We start from the raw sequence: 20,177 nt of genomic DNA on the forward strand, positions 1-20,177 counted from the left end.
TTCATGATGGGACATTTAAACCTATGCCTCCTTCAAACCCACTTTTATTACAGCATACTAATATTTCAATGAAGTACATGCATTCAGGAGTTCTCTTACACAAAATAACAGTATGGTCGTTAGGTCAGCCTCCCACAACCTGGAACCCTCCAAATGTTTTGGACTTCAACTCCCATCAGCCATAGCTAGTATGGTCAATAGTCAGGAATGCTGGGAGTTGTAGTCCAAAACATTTGAAGGGCACCAGGTTGAGGAAGGCTGCACTAGGCCATCTGTTGTTTCAATCCATGCAAGCTGGGTTATGAAGTATCATTAGACTCTCAGAACAAAGGCCAGTTACTAGCCAAACAGGAAGCCTGTATAAACAGCAGATGCAGCAACATCTCCATCCATTTTGGCTACTAGACCACTATAGCAGGTGCACAGCTGCAGGGAAAAACTCTCTGGTGTTTTGCACTCCATTCTGAGTAAAGCATGATGTCAAGTTGGGCTTTGCTAAGGGATAAGCCTAGATCAGAAACAGCCAACTTCTGTATTATTTGGAGTGACTCTGTCCTCTGAAAAGTGCAGTGGTAGCTAAGTTATTTTGACACACCAACTGACCCCTTCACAAGTGAAGGGGTGAAATCCAATGAAGCAGTTCCAGTGACACAACCACTTCTGTTGGTGGAACCAGGAATGGGGGCAATTCCCCATGCAGCACTCAGTCAAAATCTGTTCTGGAGGGCTGGGAGACCCTTGAGAGAAGATATTTAGGGGGGAAAGAGGGAGAAAGTCTCATCACACAAGCAAACGTTCACTTGCACAATGTTAGATTCCATCCATAGTTTGTATCTGCCAGAAAATGCAACTTCTCCAATGCTTGCTTTCCTCCCCATTCATTTTCCCCTTCAAATTGTGTGTACTAGATTGAGAGTCTGCAAGCAGAGACTGGCTTATTTTTTAATATCTTTAGACTACTTATAACATTTTTTTGTGGTTTGTAAGTGTTAATAAAAACAATCTAGCAGCAAGTGTCTCCAGGGATATGCTAAAATTTCCTAGAAGTTTGGATTGGCCCACCCTGGTCTACCTGACTGTAGTAAAGATGCGCCCATACCGGTGACAGAGCACAGAATGCTTTGTTTTGCCTCCAGCATAGATTTATTGTTCCCTTGGCTTTTTAACTGTACAATCCCACAGCAGAACAGACTCCTAAATACTCTTCATTCTTAACAGATTCTCTGACATAATTGAAAAATGTATTGTATGATAACTCAGATTATATTGTGACACAAAGAAGCAAGATGCATTCATGTAATTTCTATATCGGGGGTGGGCAACCTGTGACCCTCCAGATCTTTTGGCCTACAGCCCACATCAGCCCTAGCCAGCATAGCTAATGGTGAGGGATGATGGGAGTTGTATGCCAAAACATCTGGAGTGCCACAAGTTGTCCACCTCCGTTCTATAATATATCACAGGTGTATGACAAGAAATATGTTTGGAATAAGATACCCATGTACTTTCAGCTTCCTTCCACATGAAAAAAATCTTGGCGTTTTAGCACCAGCACTCCTGATACACCAAGATTCAGACATGGCTCTCTGACTCTTCAGGGAAGAAGAAAAATTGGGGTTAAATGAATCCCACCTATCTCAAGGAGCTATTTACTGAATGATATTAAATTAAGAACATGCAGTAACCCTCAATTATTTTACTCCATTTTAAAATGAACGGTTTTATAAAATTTAAGCGAAGTTTTATTGCATGACACTATCAATTCAGACAGCAAACATTTTACTGAGCTGAGAGCTAACCAGTGTGGTCTTGCACTCCTATTTTGGCTCAAAACCCATGAGGAATACTTAAGACTCAACACCCACAGTGAAAATCCCACTCTAGACCAGACGTAGGCAATCTTTCACTAACATAGGATCAAGTCTACATACCTGATGTCTAACTTGGGCTGACATATGATTTACTGTGATATTTATCTCCTCAGTGCCACAATGTGTCTGAGAATAAGGGAAAGACATTAGGGTGTAATTTTTCTATACTTTTGTCAGCCCTGTATTAAACAACTCACCTGGTGGCCATAGGCAACACTGAATTTCACGCAGGCAAGTGAATAGGCTGGTAGCGTCTTCTGCTAGTCCACTTGGCTTCCATGGTGGCTGCAGAGAAAGAGGAGCCCTTCCTCCATGGCCAGCATGGAAACTGGGAGGGATGGAGCAATCTCTCTCTCCTCTAACAACCTGTGTGGTAGAAGGAAATTTTACTAGCTTGCTAGTATCCTGCATTTCTGTGCTGGCTGCAGAGAAGGGGGCTTTCTCTCCTCTTCCACCAACAAGGGAATGCAGGCTACTAGCCTTTCATCCAGCTAAGAAGAAAATGTGCAGGTTAGTAACTTTTGTGGACTTTTGTTCACATCAATTACATTACAGAATTTACTTCGAACGCCTGGGGCAAGCAATCTGGATTGAAATTTAGATAGCTTAAAAAAAAAAAACTGAAGTGACTCTCAAGTTTATACGTTCCTCAAAATGCACTGGGTGTCATGGCAGACAGTGTAGCACAGACCAGTTTACAGCAATAGGGTGACAGCCCAGGAATGCACAGGCCAAGGGAAAAGCTCTGATTGGCTAGGTGAGTCAGACTGTCCATGACCTAATCACAAAAAGAGTTCCCAACCATGCAACTGCCACCCAATGCTTCTTCATGGTTCTGGGCAACTCAAGAAAATTAGCACCCACCTTTGTCTAATGCAGGGCATAAGCGTCTTCCCTGGAAGTACTCTTCCAGTTGGAGAACATGCGTTTTGTCAGTTTACAGAACAGGCAGGCATTCTCCTTGCGACTCTAATATAGTCATTCATTATTGTCCTCCAGCGTCCCACTTGCTCCTTCCCCACTCCATCAGGGCACAGTGAGGAGACCATGCTTTTTGAACAATGGCGATACTTCGGGCATTTCCTATGTCTGTGTCAAGTAACCCTGGGACATCCTTAGTCCCTCCCTTGAGGATATTACTACCCCATATATTGGCAGAGAGAAGGTGGGACCAATGCAGCACAGACCTCCCCATCTTGTCAGAGTTGTGGATGCATCCAACATGGTGGCTTAATTTTTCCAACGCATGCTTCAGCCCCGCTCACTGTAGAGTAGTGTATCCTGGCCCACAATAACCATGTTTTTGTAAGTATCAAATCTACACAATTTGAATACAAGCCTAAGAAACTGAGTACTGAATTCTCCAACTGGTCAGATGCATGCAGCACACCATCCCAGGCAATAAGATGACTTAACAGATGCCCCAATATTTCATCTGCAAGATCCATTCTAAGATTTAAATTTTCCTCATCCAAGGCAGTGGAGACCCAGTATGCCATCTAAATGCCAAGCAACCCACTGCATTACATGCAACATCTTTGTTTAACATACTTTAAATCTCTGACTTAGGCTCAGAAATGTAAAGGCCCGGAAAAAAAACAGGGAAAAATTGTGGGGGAGCCCTTTCCCCCCGTTTTTTCCCCCTGAGGACCATTTTTATTTTTTTCCAGAAAACTGAACAGCTTTGGATTATGAAATATTTCCTTTTAGAATTTAAAACAAAGTATTTATATATTGTTACCCAGCCTTTATTCCCCCCTAAAATGATTCCTAAAAACTATGTAATAACAACACTTTTATAGAAAGACTAGCAACATAAAATGTCTGGATATAATGAAGCCATGGATGCCCAACATAGTTAGTTCTTTATTCCTTATTAAAATTATTGATCTCAAATATATTTTACTGATAGACATTTATGCTCAATTTCACAACATGTGAGTAGAGTCACCACTGTGCATTCTTGACAATAAATGTGCATTCTTGACAGCTTGGGTTTTGTTCTACAGAGTCCTGTGTTCTGATGCTGTTGTTCTTGTTCAGTCATGTCCGACTCTTTGTGACCCCATGGACCATAGCACGCCAGGCCTTCCTGTCCTGCACTCTCTCCCGGAGTGTGCTCAAGTCCATATTCACTGCATCGGTGATGCTATCTAGCCATCTCATCCTCTGCCGTCCCCTTCAATCTTTCCCAGCATCAGGGTCTTTTCCAGGGAGTTTTCCCTTCGCTTTAGGTGGCCAAAATATTTGAGCTTCAGCTTCAGTATCTGTCCTTTTAATGAGCACTCAGGGTTGATCTCCTTTAGGATGGACTGATTTGACCTCCTTGCAATCCAGGGGACTCCTAAGCGTCTTCTCCAGCACCACAGTTCGAAAGCATCAATTCTTCTGCACTCAGCCTTCCTTATAGTCCAGCTTTCACAGCCATACGTTGCTACTGGGAAAACCATAGCTTTGATTAGACGGACCTTTGTCGGCAAGGTGATGTCTCTGCTTCTTACTATGCTGTCTAGGATTGCCATAGCTTTCCTCCCAAGGAGCAAGCGTCTTTTAATTTCATGGCTACAGTTACCGTCTGCGGTGATCTTAGAGCCCAAGAAAATAAAATCTGTCACTGCTTCCATTTCTTCCCCTTCTATATGCCAGGAAGTGATGGGGCCAGATGCCATGATCTGAGTTTTTTTAATGTTGAGTTTCAAACCAGCTTTTGCACTCTCCTCTTTCACCCTCAACAAGAGGCTCTTGAGATCCTCTTCGCTTTCTGCCATTAGGGCGGTATCGTCTGCGTATCTGAGGTTGTTGAGAATTCTCCCAGCAATCTCAATTCCAACCTGTGATTCATCCAACTTGGCATTTCTCATGATGTACTCTGCATATAAGTTAAATAAGCAGGACGACAATATGCAGCCTTGTCGTACTCCTTTCCCAATTTTGAACCAATCGGTTGTTCCATGTCCGGTTCTTACTGTTGCTTCTTGACCCTCGTACAGGTTTCTCAGGAGACAGGTAAGGTGGTCTGCTACTCCCATCTCTTTAAGAATTTGCCACAGTTTGTTGTGATCCACACAATCAAAGGCTTTAGCGTAGTCAATGAAGCAGAAATTGATGCTTTTCTGGAATTCTCTTGCTTTCTCCATGATCCAGGTAGTTCTCGGTTTACTGCTGAAGCCTAGTTTGTAGGATTTTGAGCATAACCTTGCTGCCAGGTGAAATGAGCGCAATTGTACGGTAGTTTGAACACCCTTTGGCATTGCCCTTCTTTGGAATTGGAATGTAAACTGACCTTTTCCAGTCTTGTGGCCACTGTTGAGTGTTCCAAATTTGTTGGCATATTGAGTGCAGCACTTTAACAGCATCATCTTTTAGGATTTTAAATAGCTCAGCTGGAATACTGTCATCTCCGCTAGCTTTGTTGTTAGTCATGCTTCCTAAGGCCCACTTGACTTTGCTCTCTAGGATGTCGGGCTCCAGTTCAGTGAGCGCACTATCATGGCTATCAGGGACATTCAGATCTTTCCTGTAGAGTTCTTCTGTGTATTCTTTCCACCTCTTCTTAATTTCATCTGCTTCTGTTAGGTTCCTGCCTTCTTTGTCCTTTATCATGCCCGTCTTTGCACAAAACGTTCCCTTGATATCTCCAATTTTCTTGAAGAGATCTCTAGTCTTTCCCATTCTATTGTTTTCTTCGATTTATTTGCATTGTTCATTTAAGAAGGCCTTCTTGTCTCTCCTTGCTATTCTCTGGAACTCTGCATTCAGTTGGATATATCTTCCCCTTTCTCTCTTGCTTTTCACTTTCCTTCTTTCCTCAGCTACTTTGTAAAGCCTCATCAGAAAGCCACTTTGCTTTCTTGCATTTCTTTTTCTTTGGGATGGATTTAGTTGCTGCCTCCTGAACAGTGTTACGGACCTCCGTCCATAGTTCCTCAGGCACTCTGTCTACCAGGTCTAATCCCTGAAATCTATTCCTCACCTCCACTGTATATTCATAAGGGATATGATTTAGGTCATACCTGAATGTTTTAGTGGTTTTCCCTACATTGTTCAATTTAAGCCGAAATTTTGCAATAAGAAGCTCATGATCTGAGCCACACCTCCACTGTATATTCATAAGGGATATGATTTAGGTCATACCTGAATGGTGTAGTGGTTTTCCCTACGTTGTTCAATTTAAGCCGAAATTTTGCAATAAGAAGCTCATGATCTGAGCCACAGTCAGCTCCAGGTCTTGTTTTTACTGACTGTATACAGCTTCTCCATCTTTGGCTGCAAAGTACATAATCTATCTGGTTTCGATATTGACCATCTTGGTGATGTCTATGTGTAGAGTCGCCTCTTGTGCTGTTGGAAAAGAGTGTTTGCTATGATCAGCGTGTTCTCTTGGCAAAACTCTATTAGCCTTTGTCCTGTTTTGTACACCAAGGCCATACTTGCCTGTTATCCCACTTATTTCTTGACTTCCTACTTTAGCATTCCAATCCCCTATGATGAAGAAGACATCTTTTTTTGGTGTTAGTTCTAGAAGGTGTTGTAGGTCTTCATAGAACCGATCAACCTCAGCTTCTTCGGCCTCAGTGGTTGGGGCATAGACTTGAATTACTGTGATGCTGAATGGTTTGCCTTGGATTCGTACTGAGATCATTCTGTCCTTTTTGAGATTGTACCCGAGTACTGCTTTTCCCACCCTTTTGTTGACTATGAGTGCTACTCCGTTTCTTGCCCACAGTAGTAGATATAATGGTCACCTGAATTAAATTCGCCCATGCTTGTCCATTTTAGTTCGCTGATTCCCAAGATGTCGATGTTCAATCTTGCCATATCATGTTTGATCACCTCCAGCTTACCTTGATTCATTGATCTGACATTCCAGGTTCCTAAACAATATTGTTCTTTACAGCATCGGACTTTCTTTTCACCACCAGATACATCCACAGCTGGTCATTTAATGTACCTCTAATCTATTCAGACAAGAATTACAAATTTAACTGAGTTTACTTTAATTTTTAAATGTAATGATAATTTTATGAGCAAACTAAGTTACACATAAAATACATGAGCAAACAAGCAAACATAAAATAACCTTAGGAACAGAAAGGGCGCTTCATGTTCCTAAAGCAGCCCTCCCCAACTGGGTGCCCTCCGGATGTTTTGCACTACAGTGCCCAGCATTCCTGACCATTGGCCATGCTGCCTGATGCTGATGGGACCTGAAGTCTGGAGGGCACCAGGTTCTAGAAGGCTATCTTTAAGCAACAACATGACTTTAGATCTGTAAAGAGCTCTAAAAAATAAGTATTACTTATTTTTCATTTCCTCTAAATTGGTTTTTTCCCCAAAAAACATTGAAAAAAGGCTTTTTTTCCCTCATGGACTCAAAATTTCCAGAAAATTTACATCTCTACTTAGGCTGCAATTATAGGGGCAGCCTAAACACAGAACTGCACGTCCAAACCCCTCAGAGGAGTCTCCCTCACTCAAATCGACTAAGTCTTTTCACTTAATTTAGAAAAGCTCAGCATCAAAAAATGCAGACATACATGTCACAGACACAGAAGGGGATACACAGCAAATACGCAGAGGAAAGATGTACAAAGATGGGAAGCAAGTAACAGATAATCACGAAAGAGTAAAAGCAACATAAATTGCCATCTAGAAAGCAGCAGACACAAGGTACACACTGAAGACATATTTTGAGGGCAACACTTCAGAGAAAATTGAGATATAATTTGAACAGAAATCATTGGTTGGTACCCTCCATATGTTCTGAATGACAACTCCCATCGTTTCTGACTATTGGCTATGCTGGCTGGGCTTATATGAGTTGCAGTTTAAAACATGTGGAGGGCAACAGGTTGTCTTCCCAGCTTCTGGGAAACACTTATTGAGGTCAGACTTTTTTTTACAAAACTGCTGCTGCACAAATGGAAGTGCTGCATGTAAATGTAGATAACCAATTAAAAACAGAAACACAGGGCCTGTCTCTGAAGTAGCTCTATCAAGTGCCCACTAAAATGAGGCCTCGTTTATCCCACCCCCGCCCAACATACACAAGTAAACTATCAATTCATAATACTTTGGGTTTTCTAGTCCAGGAGTGAGCAGACTGAGCTTGCAGGAGATCTACTTTATTTTATACTAGAACCCCAAGATCCAACTAACAGAATGTGGTGCAAAAGACATACATTTAGAATTAAAGCATTCTGAGCCCAGGAATTTGTTTTGAGTGTCAGAACTGAATGGAGCCAACAGTCCTCCCACACAAAAATCCACTTCTGGTTATACCCCCGCCCTACCCCTTTCTTCATGTCAGCACTAAAATTTAGGAGGAAAGGAGACATTTTGTTGTTGCCACTGTTAAAAGAACTGGGAATCAGAAATACTTACATATCCACTGCAAATCACTATGAGATCTGCCAGCACATCCCAATCTACCTTTTGCTAAACCCTGTTCCAGCCTATTGCCCACAAAAAGGTGAAACAAGGACTACTTATATAAAAGAAAACATTTTAAGGAACACATCAAAGAATGGAGCAGAAGAATGGCTAGGCAACTGGTTGTGAAGGATCACTTTGGAAAATGTATTCTGAAAGCTCTTACAGCGCGGTGCCAGATAGACTCCTGCCATCAGCATTGACAAAACAGGTAGAGAACCAACAGGCAACACAGCACCCCTATGGAATAGTAAAGAAGCAACTACATCAGCTGGTGAGACTGGGCTCTCAGAAGGCAGATAGTATATAAGTGTGGAGCCCTAATAAGACAGGATGAAGTGGCACTTAATGGGGAAATACATACCAGCTTGTTCAACCACCCTGCAACTTCTACTCCAAGCAGTCGCATGGCTGATTGAAATACAGGTTGCCTTTCTCCTCACCACGTTAACACCACATTCTGAGTTATGCCCAGAAGTGAATCAACAACTAGTAGAACGCCTTTAGAAAAGATGTTACGTGCCTCTATAGCTAATCCTGGCAGCACATTTTGCGTTCATTGTATCTTCCAAACAGTTTTCACAAGCAATTCCATGTAAAGCACACTGTGATAGTTATCCAGACAAGTTACCAAAGTGTGTATTATAATTACTGGTTTATGTAACAGTTTAAGCTGGGAAAAGGTACCACGGCTATAGATGCAGTTTGCCTACATGGAAAGAAATCCAACTGTGAAATACTTATTGCCAGCTCCTTCATATATATAAAATATTTTGCCCGTAATTTCAGTGACCCATTACCCTATTATCCAGGGCCGCAGAAATCAGCTAGCTGGATACTGATGGTTTCTTTAAAATAGTACTTTTAATTGGTGTCTCGAATTACCAGTTACAGCAAAAAGGTTACCATGGGTATGCAATCAGGAATAAGATTTTTCATGCTGTATCAGTTTCAGCAGATTTTGAGTCTGAAAAATAGAAGGAAGTTTAGCCACAGAACACCCATTGTTTTTTTTTTAAAAAAAGATCTATGAACTGAAGGAGGAAGAACTGATATGCCTGTTAGGCTCTAATAACAATTGAGAACAAATATGAGTTGGGAACTTTAAGAGTGTGTATGCAGATGAATTTATGGCTGCCCCTTTAATATATTTAAAGGAATGCTTTTGTTTGTTGGGGATGCAAATGCATTGTTAATTTTCCCTGATATTGGTGAATTTAAAAAATCAGCCTTGTATTGTGGAGGATAAGTAGGAAAGACAATGAGTGGGTATTTTGGGGGGGGGGAACAGTTTAACAGGAAAAGTTGGAAGTTTCATTTAAGTCAATGGGATAATTCTAACTAAACATCTTAACGTAAAATAATGTTGTTCTCATAGTTCACAAAAAAACCACCCACCCATCCCTGATGTAGACCAAGTTTTAAGTATACAGTGCCTATTTTTCAAAAAGCTAGGTTTAGTTCTGAAAGTTATAACGCAGATGTTTCAGGCTGTCTCAACTGCTTATGCACATATGTATTTAAAGGGGAAAGATTTCCAATGCTTACAAAATGCCTGTAAATTTTACATCTCTGAGCTATGTAGGAAGTCTCAAAGTATCTCAGAAAAACTGAGCACTGGCAGGAAGACTGGTAGGAACATACAAAGGACCTGATCATGCTCCCTCCATGCTAGAACTGAATTAACAGTTTTGCATAACACAACTGCATTATGGGGCAATGGAAAGAAAGAGCTGCTGGTACAGGAGCTATTCCTGCAATGGTGAGGCTAGTCTCAGTATCTGGCCCTGCTATATGGGATGCTATGCTTGTAGAACTAGGCTACTAAACTTTTTAAAAATTACAGTGTGCCATCTTCTAAAATTGGGACTGATAACTGTTAGCCTGCAGACAGAATCTAACCCATGGAAAGCTGCCAGTTGATTTCAGAAAACGTGTCTCCTCTTCTGCCACCATTTTAAAATCAAGGGCTAAAGGATAGCAGTTCCTAACGTTCCATCCAGCTTCACTCCAGTTGGGCTTCAAAACAGTTAACCTTGGATTCAAGAGGAAGGAGAAGCAAGGCTACCACAATACCTCTATTACTTCTAGACTACAAAGTTGACTTAGTTACTGATTGGGGCCTTAAAGCCAAGACAGTGAGAGAGAGAGAGAGAGAGAGAGAGAGAGAGAGTCTATCTATCTATCTATCTGATAACACTGAGCTTTTCCTTGTTTCCCTGGGGCTTGAAGCCTGAGGCAGTGACGCAGAGTGGAAAATCACAACGAAAAAGTTTTCATTCCTAAAAATGCACTGTTTAACCATTCCATATGTAATAAATGGATACCAGTCACTAGCTTCACATTAGCAATTTACTTTTTTTCCAGTGACTATCTCCAGGAAGCATATATATTAAATGTGTCTCTTTCTCTAACATATACACTCTAACTATTCATTTGTAAATGGTGAGGAGAGGGCAGAAGGGGGAAATAAAGCAAAGGCCAAAGTACACATAGTCCGAAACATACTAAGATCCCAGCTGATTTAGGATATAATAATTTTTTCCAATACAAAAAATTCCAGAAAACTTGTATCACTTTAGGATCAAAGTATTTAGGCATCCCCTTCATGGATCACTGCCTTGTTGTGGCGAAGGGGCTTGCGTAACTCAGTGAAGCCATAAGCTAAGCCGTGCAGGGCCACCCAAGACGGACAGGTCATGGCAGAGAGTTCTGACAAAATGTGGTCCACTGGAGAAGGAAATGGCAACCCACTCCAGTATTCTTGCCAAGAAAACCCCATGGAACGTATCACAAGGCTAAAAGAGATGACGCCGGAAGATGAGCCCCTCAGGTCGGAAGGTGTCCAATATGCTACTGGGGAAGAGCAGAGGGTATTTCCAAGTAGTGCCAGAAAGAGTGAAGCAGCTGGGCCAAACCCGAAAGGACACTCAGCTGTGGATGTGTCTGGTGGTGAAAAGAAAATCCGATGCTGTAAAGAACAATATTGTTTAGGAACCTGGAATGTCAGATCAATGAATCAAGGTAAGCTGGAGGTGGTCAAACATGAGATGGCAAGATTGAACATTGACATCTTGGGAATCAGCAAACTAAAATGGACAGGCATGGGCGAATTTAATTCAGGTGACCATCATATCTACTATTGTGGGCAAGAATCCCTTAGAAGAAATGGAGTAGCACTCATAGTCAACAAAAGGGTGGGAAAAGCAGTACTGGGGTACAATCTTAAAAATGATAGAATGATCTCAGTACGAATCCAAGGCAAACCATTCAACATCACAGTAATTCAAGTCTATGCCCCAACCACTGAGGCCGAAGAAGCTGAGGTTGATCGGTTCTATGAAGACCTACAACACCTTCTAGAACTAACACCAAAAAAAGATGTCCTCTTCATCATAGGGGATTGGAATGCTAAAGTAGGAAGTCAAGAAATCACCGGGATAACAGGCAGGCATGGCCTTGGTGTACAAAATGAAGCAGGACAAAAGCTAATAGTTTTGCCAAGAGAACACGCTGATCATAGCAAACACTCTTTTCCAACAGCACAAGAGGCGACTCTACACATGGACGTCACCAGATGGTCAATATCGAAATCAGATTGATTATGTCCTTTGCAGCCAAAGATGGAGAAGCTCCATACAGTCAGTAAAAACAAGACCTGGAGCTGACTGTGGCTCCGATCATGAGCTGCTTCTTGCAAAATTTCGGCTTAAATGGAAGAATGTAGGGAAAACCACTAAACCATTCAGGTATGACCTAAATCATATCCCTTATGAATATACAGTGGAGGTGAGGAATAGATTTCAGGGATTAGACCTGATAGACAGAGTGCCTGAGGAACTATGGACGGAGGTCCGTAACATTGTTCAGGAGGCAGCAACGAAATCCATCCCAAAGAAAAAGAAATGCAAGAAAGCCAAGTGGCTGTCTGATGAGGCTTTACAAGTAGCTGACGAAAGAAGGGAAGCGAAAAGCAAGGGAGAAAGGGGAAGATATACCCAACTGAATGCAGAGTTCCAGAGAATAGCAAGGAGAGACAAGAAGGCCTTCTTAAATGAACAATGCAAAGAAATCGAGGAAAACAACAGAATGGGAAAGACTAGAGATCTCTTCAAGAAAATTGGAGATCTCAAGGGAACGTTTTGTGCAAAGACGGGCATGATAAAGGACAAAGAAGGCAGGGACCTAACAGAAGCAGATGAGATTAAGAAGAGGTGGAAAGAATACACAGAAGAACTATACAGGAAAGATCTGAATGTCCCTGATAGCCATGATAGTGCGGTCACTGAACTTGAGCCGGACATCCTCGAGAGTGAAGTCAAGTGGGCCTTAGGAAGCATTAGTAACAACAAAGCTAGCGGAGATGACAGTATTCCAGCCGAGCTATTTAAAATCCTAAAAGATGATGCTGTTAAAGTGCTGCATTCAATATGCCAACAAATCTGGAACACTCAACAGTGGCCACAAGACTGGAAAAGGTCAGTTTACATTCCAATTCCAAAGAAGGGCAACGCCAAAGAGTGTTCAAACTACCGCACAATTGCGCTCATTTCACATGCCAGCAAGGTGATGCTCAAAATCCTACAAGCTAGGCTTCAGCAGTATGCGAACCGAGAACTACCAGAAGTACAAGCTGGGTTTAGAAGAGGCAGAGGAACTAGAGATCAAATCGCCAACATTCGCTGCATCATAGAGAAAGCAAGAGAATTCCAGAAAAATGTCTATTTCTGCTTCATTGACTACGCTAAAGCCTTTGATTGTGTGGATCACAACAAACTGTGGCAAATTCTTAAATTGATGGGAGTACCAGACCACCTTACCTGTCTCCTGAGAAACCTGTACGAGGGTCTAGAAGCAACAGTAAGAACCAGACATGGAACAACTGATTGGTTCAAAATTGGGAAAGGAGTACGACAAGGCTGCATATTGTCACCCTGCTTATTTAACTTATATGCAGAGTACATCATGAGAAATGCCGGGTTGGATGAATCAGAGGTCGGAATTAAGATTGCTGGGAGAATTATCAACAACCTCCGATATGCAGACGATACCACCCTAATGGCAGAAAGCGAAGAGGATCTCAAGAGCCTCTTGTTGAGGGTGAAAGAGGAGAGTGCAAAAGCTGGTTTGAAACTCAACATTAAAAAAACTAAGATCATGGCATCTGGCCCTATCACTTCCTGGCATATAGAAGGGGAAGAAATGGAAGCAGTGACAGATTTTACTTTCTTGGGCTCCAAGATCACCGCAGACGGTGAGTGTAGCCATGAAATTAAAAGACGCTTGCTCCTTGGGAGGAAAGCTATGGCAAACCTAGACAGCATAGTAAGAAGCAGAGACATCACCTTGCCGACAAAGGTCCGTCTAATCAAAGCTATGGTTTTCCCAGTAGTAATGTATGGCTGTGAGAGCTGGACTATAAGGAAGGCTGAGCGCTGAAGAATTGATGCTTTCGAACTGTGGTGCTGGAGAAGACTCTTACGAGTCCCCTGGACTGCAAGGAGGTCAAATCAGTCCATCCTAAAGGAAATCAACCCTGAGTGCTCATTGGAAGGACAGATACTGAAGCTGAAGCTGAAATATTTTGGCCACCTAATGCGAAGAGAAAACTCTCTGGAAAAGACCCTGATGCTGGGAAAGACTGAAGGCAAAAGGAGAAGGGGACGGCAGAGGATGAGATGGCTAGATAGCATCACGGATGCAATGAATATGAACTTGAGCACGCTCCGGGAGAGAGCGCAGGACAGGAAGGCCTGGCGTGCTATGGTCCATGGGGTCACGAAGAGTCGGACACGACTGAACGACTGAACAACAACAACATATAGGCATATCTTTCTGCTAGGAACAAATGTTGAAAATGGAAACACGCTGTGATAAGAACACAGGAATATGATAATATTTGGACTTAGAAATGGTGGGTTGGCTCCAGAGATGCCTTTCTGTGAATGGAAAGGCTCCTTCCATTTACAGAAGGAACTAAGATCCAGCAGAGGCTCCCACTGGGGGAATGGAAGGGGAGACAATTTTTGCAAATTCCCCATTCCCTAGTGCCACCTCCCACAGTTTGAGGATCCTCCAGAGCAGATTTTTAGGGGACACAGGGGAATGCAAGGTGGAAGAAGGGATCTGTGAAAATTTTCTTTTCCCATTCTTCCAGCAGAAGCATCTTCGGAACTCTGGACCCAGACAGTATGTGGAAGCAAATGTAATGAAAAAAGAGGAGAAAATCATGTTTCTAGAGAAAAGCTTAGAAAGTGAACAACAGATTAAAAATAGCAGTAAATGTGGTTATTTAAAATTAATTATGAAGGGCAGTATCTAATACTGCTGCTGCACCTCTGTTCATTCTGTGGCACCAGCAGGAACCACCAGTAGTGCAACAGGAAGCTAGCTCATCCTGAAGCAGCCCTGGAAATGAGCCGAAACTTCTGTGAGCTCTGCTGACCTTCTCTGTTCCAGAAACTGGTGTTTCAGCTCATTTCTGATTGTTTTAGGAACTGCTAGCTTCCCGCTAGCAGCAGGTCTTGCTAGTGCATGGGCAGCATTGGATGCTGCCCAAACTACTGCAGCCCCCAGCTGATCCTGAGGTTCAGAGATCCTCAGAAGTTGCACATGATGTGATGATGTAGGAGACTGCAGCTGGAGGAGAGAACTGAAAAAAAATCAGGGATACCAGCCTATTATGTTCCTGAATACAGCACACTGCTAATTTCTTTAATATACATTTTCCAGACCATCCAGTTCTAAATCCAAGAGTTCTCTTCAATTTTTTCACATTGTCTCTCAAAAAACAAACTTCCCCAGGAGAGGGGAAAAGAGAATTTCTAGTCTTGTTTGTTACAATTCATGCTGATTTCAAAGAAAACCTGCAATGCTATTCTGCTTACCCAACAGCTTAAGATGACAGAAGTTAAAACATCAGTATGGTATGATAATTATCCAATGCTGCACATACGGCCTGATGATGTTGAGTACTGTTTTGGCCTGTCTGGGGTGGATGACTTCATAAAGCAGATTAAAAGGAATCTCTACTCACCTATAATGGTCTACGTTTCCTATTTAATCAAAACCTCCACATTTAGACACATGGCTATGTTGTGAGACCATTTTGCTTTTGTAGTGATCTATACCCTAACACAAATTGCTAGGCATTAGAAAATTATATGGTAAGAAGACAAGAGCACACAAGACACAGCAGACTCAACAATGTGTGTTCTTAGCTAAACTTCAGATGCTACAGTCCTGATATGCATTTACTTGGAACTGTCAAATACAACTCTAAAACAAGGCATAGAGGCACAGTTCCTCAAACTCAAAGCGGGTCTCAGTTTTTTGACAAACTCATCCCTGGTAATACAAATACGCATGGCTTTTAAAAAGCCACAGAGTTGGAAAAGTTAATATTAGTATCTGCAGAGCGTTCTTAGGAACATAGCTTTAAAAAACACGCAATGCCAGAGACTGAATGTTTACTGTCCAGTTGCTACTTTTTAAGCTTGCCAAATATATGGGTGAATTTGTCTATACTTTTAGAACAATCCATGAGGAGAGGGTATAGCTGTAATGATATGAAGGAACAATCTTGCAAATAGCAGTCACTACAGCTCAAAATAATATTTTAAAACTCAGGCCTCACTCTAAAGCATTACCCTGCCTATTCCCTATACTACCAGTAGAATCTAACCTTGCACATTACTGGAATGTGACATTATCAAGAGCTTGACACATGGCAACTGGGCCAAATGGTGTTAGCAATGCCGCACCCAAGAGGGATGGGATTCATAGATGGAACGCCCATAGGGCATTTTGGAAGCTGTTACTACCCGAGATCTGTCCTGGTGCTGTGGCACATTTTGCTTACTGAAACACAGCACCTCTGATTGCTACTTCTTGACATACCACTTTTCACAGTTACCTTGTATTTTGAACACATACATACATCCCTACTACCCTATCTTATTTGCTTGTGTTAACACCATTCTCCAGAAATGTGAAGCTTCAGCTGCCTAAAATACTGTATGGCAACCATTAGCAGTGAGACCTCTCCTGTTGCTTTTTGACTGCTATCGAAGTTTACTATCTGGAAGGAGTATCCAAACTACTGGCAGTGCCTTAATTCTCATATCAGCAATTACGCACAGTGGGTGGGAATCCAGACAGAAAAGTACACACTCAGAAAGCATTTCAACCTTCAGCAAGGCTTTTTAGATGGCTGCCATGAGAAGACTGAGCTCACCTATGCAAAACAATGCCCACGGCACTTTGAATCCTGACCTCTTTCACTGCACTCAAACAGAATCTCCACTCGTAACTTCGTGTGCTGCACGCACATAAAGTTTTTAAACAACTCAAATTTCTTACCTTTCTGCCCTATGTTCAACAGCAAACAGATCTTTTCAGCTGCAGCACATAAAGTGCCAGCAGAAATCAGGAACGGGAGGTTAAAGGTTGCCCTTCAATATGGGAAAGGGTTGCCTATAAACTATTTTCCTCATTCTCTATATGAAGGATAAATGCTAGTATACTGAAAGGAACCATAATGAGGTTCTAATTAGACATAAGGAGTTGCCACTGAATTGGACTACTGGATCACATTTACCACTGGGATTTAACTGCAGGCTTCAAACAAGTCACAAGAAATCCATAATGAAGTGTTACAGGGTGACCAGCTCCCTTAGCAAATATTCCAGCGTCCCAAGTCTCGGAAGCTATGAGGCTGTACATGTACTAAATAGAATCCCAAGAAAGACATTCTCAGTGACATGTTTAATTCAGCCTTCACCAACCTGATGCCTGCAAATGTGCTGGACTGCAACTCCCATCACTCCCAGAATGGAAATGATGGGAGGTGTAGTCTAACATATCTTCAGGGCACCAAGTTGGCAAAGGCTGGTCTAATGAGAGATATAATTTTTAGTACGTTTCCCCTACAGCAAGTCAGCCCTTAATTTAGATTTCTAAAAATCTCAAAAGTCACATATCAAACACTAACTTTAAAAAGTTCTAAAATGAGAGCAAGAGTGTAATACAGCATAGCACACAAGTTGCGTATGGTTCATATGCCTTTTCCTAAACCCTAACTACCCGCCATATTAAATGCTTCCAGCTTATTACATAGAAGCCTACAAGGGACAAACAAAATTAGTAGCAAATTTAATTATATAATGTAAGACACAAAATGGCAAATATAAAATTTCCACATGAATCTAGGACACTACCTAGTCAGTCAGCAATTTCATCATGCCTGTTTGGCAACTGAGGCATTTATAGATAGGTAGTCTCTTTGACAGGGCACACAAGTTTTGATTGGCATTTGTAGTGAGCAATTATTTATGATCACCACTGAAGTTACACCTCTCACAAATCCTTTGGCACACACATATGGTTTAGGAAAAGAGAGGTCATTTTCACTTCATACCAGGCTTTGTAGACACTCAGGAGGAACAGGTCTTACTGCTGCCAAGTACCTCCAAAGCCCACTACAAAGTGAGGATTCCTCCCCTTTCCCAAGTCTTCTGCATACAAAGAGGACAGATGCAAGATCTGTGTCTCCCAGCCAGATGAAGACCCCCCTCCCTATGCCCTTCAACACATGGAGACCCCCCCTCCCTATGCCCTTCAACACATGGAGAAAGTAGGTAAGTGGCCACTTGGCAATCGCATTTGTAGACACCTGGTCTCTCTATTGTTCTTCAAGGGACTACTGATAAAAATCACCTCTGCCTTTATTAGGATAGGTTAGGCTAAAAAATACTCCTCTGTACACAGAAAATTCATTTAGAATAGAAACCAACTTCATAGGGGAAAGGGTTCACATGTATAACCAGAATGCTCCATTTTTGGCCCAAATTTGATCTCTATATAAACAAAAGGCACTACTTTTTCTTAACTCGCACCCCCTTCACAGATGAGAGTGACTGCCAAGCAAGCCCTAGCATGTCATTCAGTAAAGGTGGAACAAGCCAGCCAGACACACAAGGCTAAGGAAATGAAGGAGAGCTGCCCCACCTATACATTTTGCACTGTTATGCACAAAGAGTGGAAAATATTTGTGTGGTAACAGGGAAGCTCTGGGAAATGCCTACTTCATATAGCAGAATACAGAGAAGTGGGGGGAGAGAGAAGTGTTAGATATCAAGGGATTAAGACAAATACAATATTTGAACTGGAGTGGAAGCAGTCTGAACCCATATTCACTGCATTCCAAGGTATTCATTTTCAGAACTAAGAATGAGTGCTCAAGCACTCACTGCTACACTTAAAATATTACCTCTGTCTTCAGCTAAGAACTGGTGGCAACCCTACTTCATGGGAAGAAGAAAACAGGGCTGGCTAAGGTGTGTGTGTGTGTGCGCGTGTGTGTGTGTGTGTGTGTGTGTGTGAGACAGAGAGAGAGAGGTATGGGTATAACCTAGCTCAGGCCTAGTTGTCATTGAGAGTGTCCAATTTGTGTCTGAGATGTACCACACCCAACTACAGGTGGGGACTTATTAGAAGAGCCATGCTGGATCAGGCCAAGGGTCCATCTTGTCCAGCATTTTGTTCACATAGTGGCCAACAAGTTGTTGACCAGGAACCCACAAACAGGACACAAGTGCAACAACATCCTCCCACCCATGTTCCCGAGCAACTGGTGTACATAGGCATACTGCCCCGGCTACTGGAGGTAGCACGTAGCCATCAGGACTAGTAGCCAATGATGGCCTTCTCCTCCAGGTAGGAGCACATGGAATACTCTGCTATACAGAGAAAGGAAGTCTCTCACACACAGAAAACTACCATGAGAGAAAAGACTAGACTTCTCCTTGACATGCTTGCTTTCTGCTCCATATGGGCACTGTCTCCCCAAACAACCCTCAACAGGAACTAAAGCCGAGCTCTCACCAAAGGGGCCCCAACTTCATCACTGGATCGTATCACTTCGGATTTTAGGTGCGTGTGCGGGGGGCTCACACGGCTCAATACTCCTCTATACAGGAACAACACGTTACACGGGGAAAACTACGGAGTCGGGGGAGACGGAGTCTAGCCTGGCCACCACCCTGGTATTCTGGGTCCCAATGCTGGAGGGTTGGGGAGGGACGTGGAAATGAGAGCGGCCCCCGCCACCCCTCACAGCCCACTGCACAAGGCGGCTCCCCGCTCGCTCGCTCGCTCCCTGCCCCCGCGCGTGAGAAAGCGGCCCTGCGCCCGCCGCCACCCCGAGGGCTTTCCTCACCCGCGCGCCGCCTCGAGGCTCTTGATGAGCTTCTTGATCTTCCAGATCTCCACGTTCCTGTCGGCAGCGCTGGGATCGTCCGCCATCTTCTCCCTCCTCCTCCTCCTCCTCCACCGCCCCTCCTGCGGCTGCAGTCAACCACCAAGGCCGCCACACAGACAGAAAGACACGGAGACGGGAGGGGGATGAAAAAAGGACAAGCAGGGGGAGAAAGCGAAGCCGTTAGTCCCGGCCGGGCCCGCACCGCCTTGCTCACGCCCTCGCCCCAGAGCGTGAGCGGCAGCGCGGCCACCCTCCCTCCGCGCGGCCACTCACGGGCTGCCGGGCTGGGCGGACTGGCTGGCGCGCGCGCGCTCACCTCAGGCCTCGCCGCCGCCGCCTCGCGTCCCTTCCTTCTCCGGACGGCAGCGAAGGGCTCCTCGCGACGGCGCTTGTGACGTCGTTAACCGGCTTCTTCCTTCCTTTCCTTCCCCCCTCCGCCTCTCCTGCTCTTCCCCCTCCCTCTCTCGTCTCCTCCGCGCTGCATGTGTTGCAATCGCCTCACATGGGGCTCCTGACCTCATTTCCGGTCCTCCGCCAAAAAAAAAAAAAACAGGAAACGCGCGTGTGTGAGGCGGCGAATTAAGCGTTCCGACACTTCTCCTTCTCTCATTGGC

The 20,177-nt window shown here is 43.4% G+C and overlaps 1 protein-coding gene across 4 annotated transcripts in view; it reads right to left on the reverse strand.

The window, feature by feature from the left end:
• ETF1 (eukaryotic translation termination factor 1) overlaps positions 1 to 20,029 on the reverse strand; it is a 37,366-nt gene extending 17,337 nt beyond the window's left edge. The window contains exons 1-2 of one of the 4 annotated variants that reach the window (XM_084825723.1): positions 19,880 to 20,029; positions 2,069 to 2,237 (exon numbers count right to left, since the gene is read on the reverse strand). In XM_084825723.1, the coding sequence (XP_084681849.1) occupies positions 2,069 to 2,079 (11 nt within the window). In that variant the 5' untranslated portion in view covers positions 2,080 to 2,237; positions 19,880 to 20,029. Of the gene's footprint in view, positions 1 to 2,068; positions 2,238 to 19,521; positions 19,650 to 19,836 lie in introns of all 4 variants that reach the window. The other 3 variants (XM_084825707.1, XM_084825715.1, XM_084825729.1) reach the window with 3 other exon arrangements.
• Positions 20,030 to 20,177: the final 148 nt, after the last annotated feature.

This window comes from Heloderma suspectum, chromosome 1, assembly GCF_057233095.1.
Source record: "Heloderma suspectum isolate Gila_16-S chromosome 1, 16-S_ref, whole genome shotgun sequence".
NCBI lineage: Eukaryota > Metazoa > Chordata > Lepidosauria > Squamata > Helodermatidae > Heloderma > Heloderma suspectum.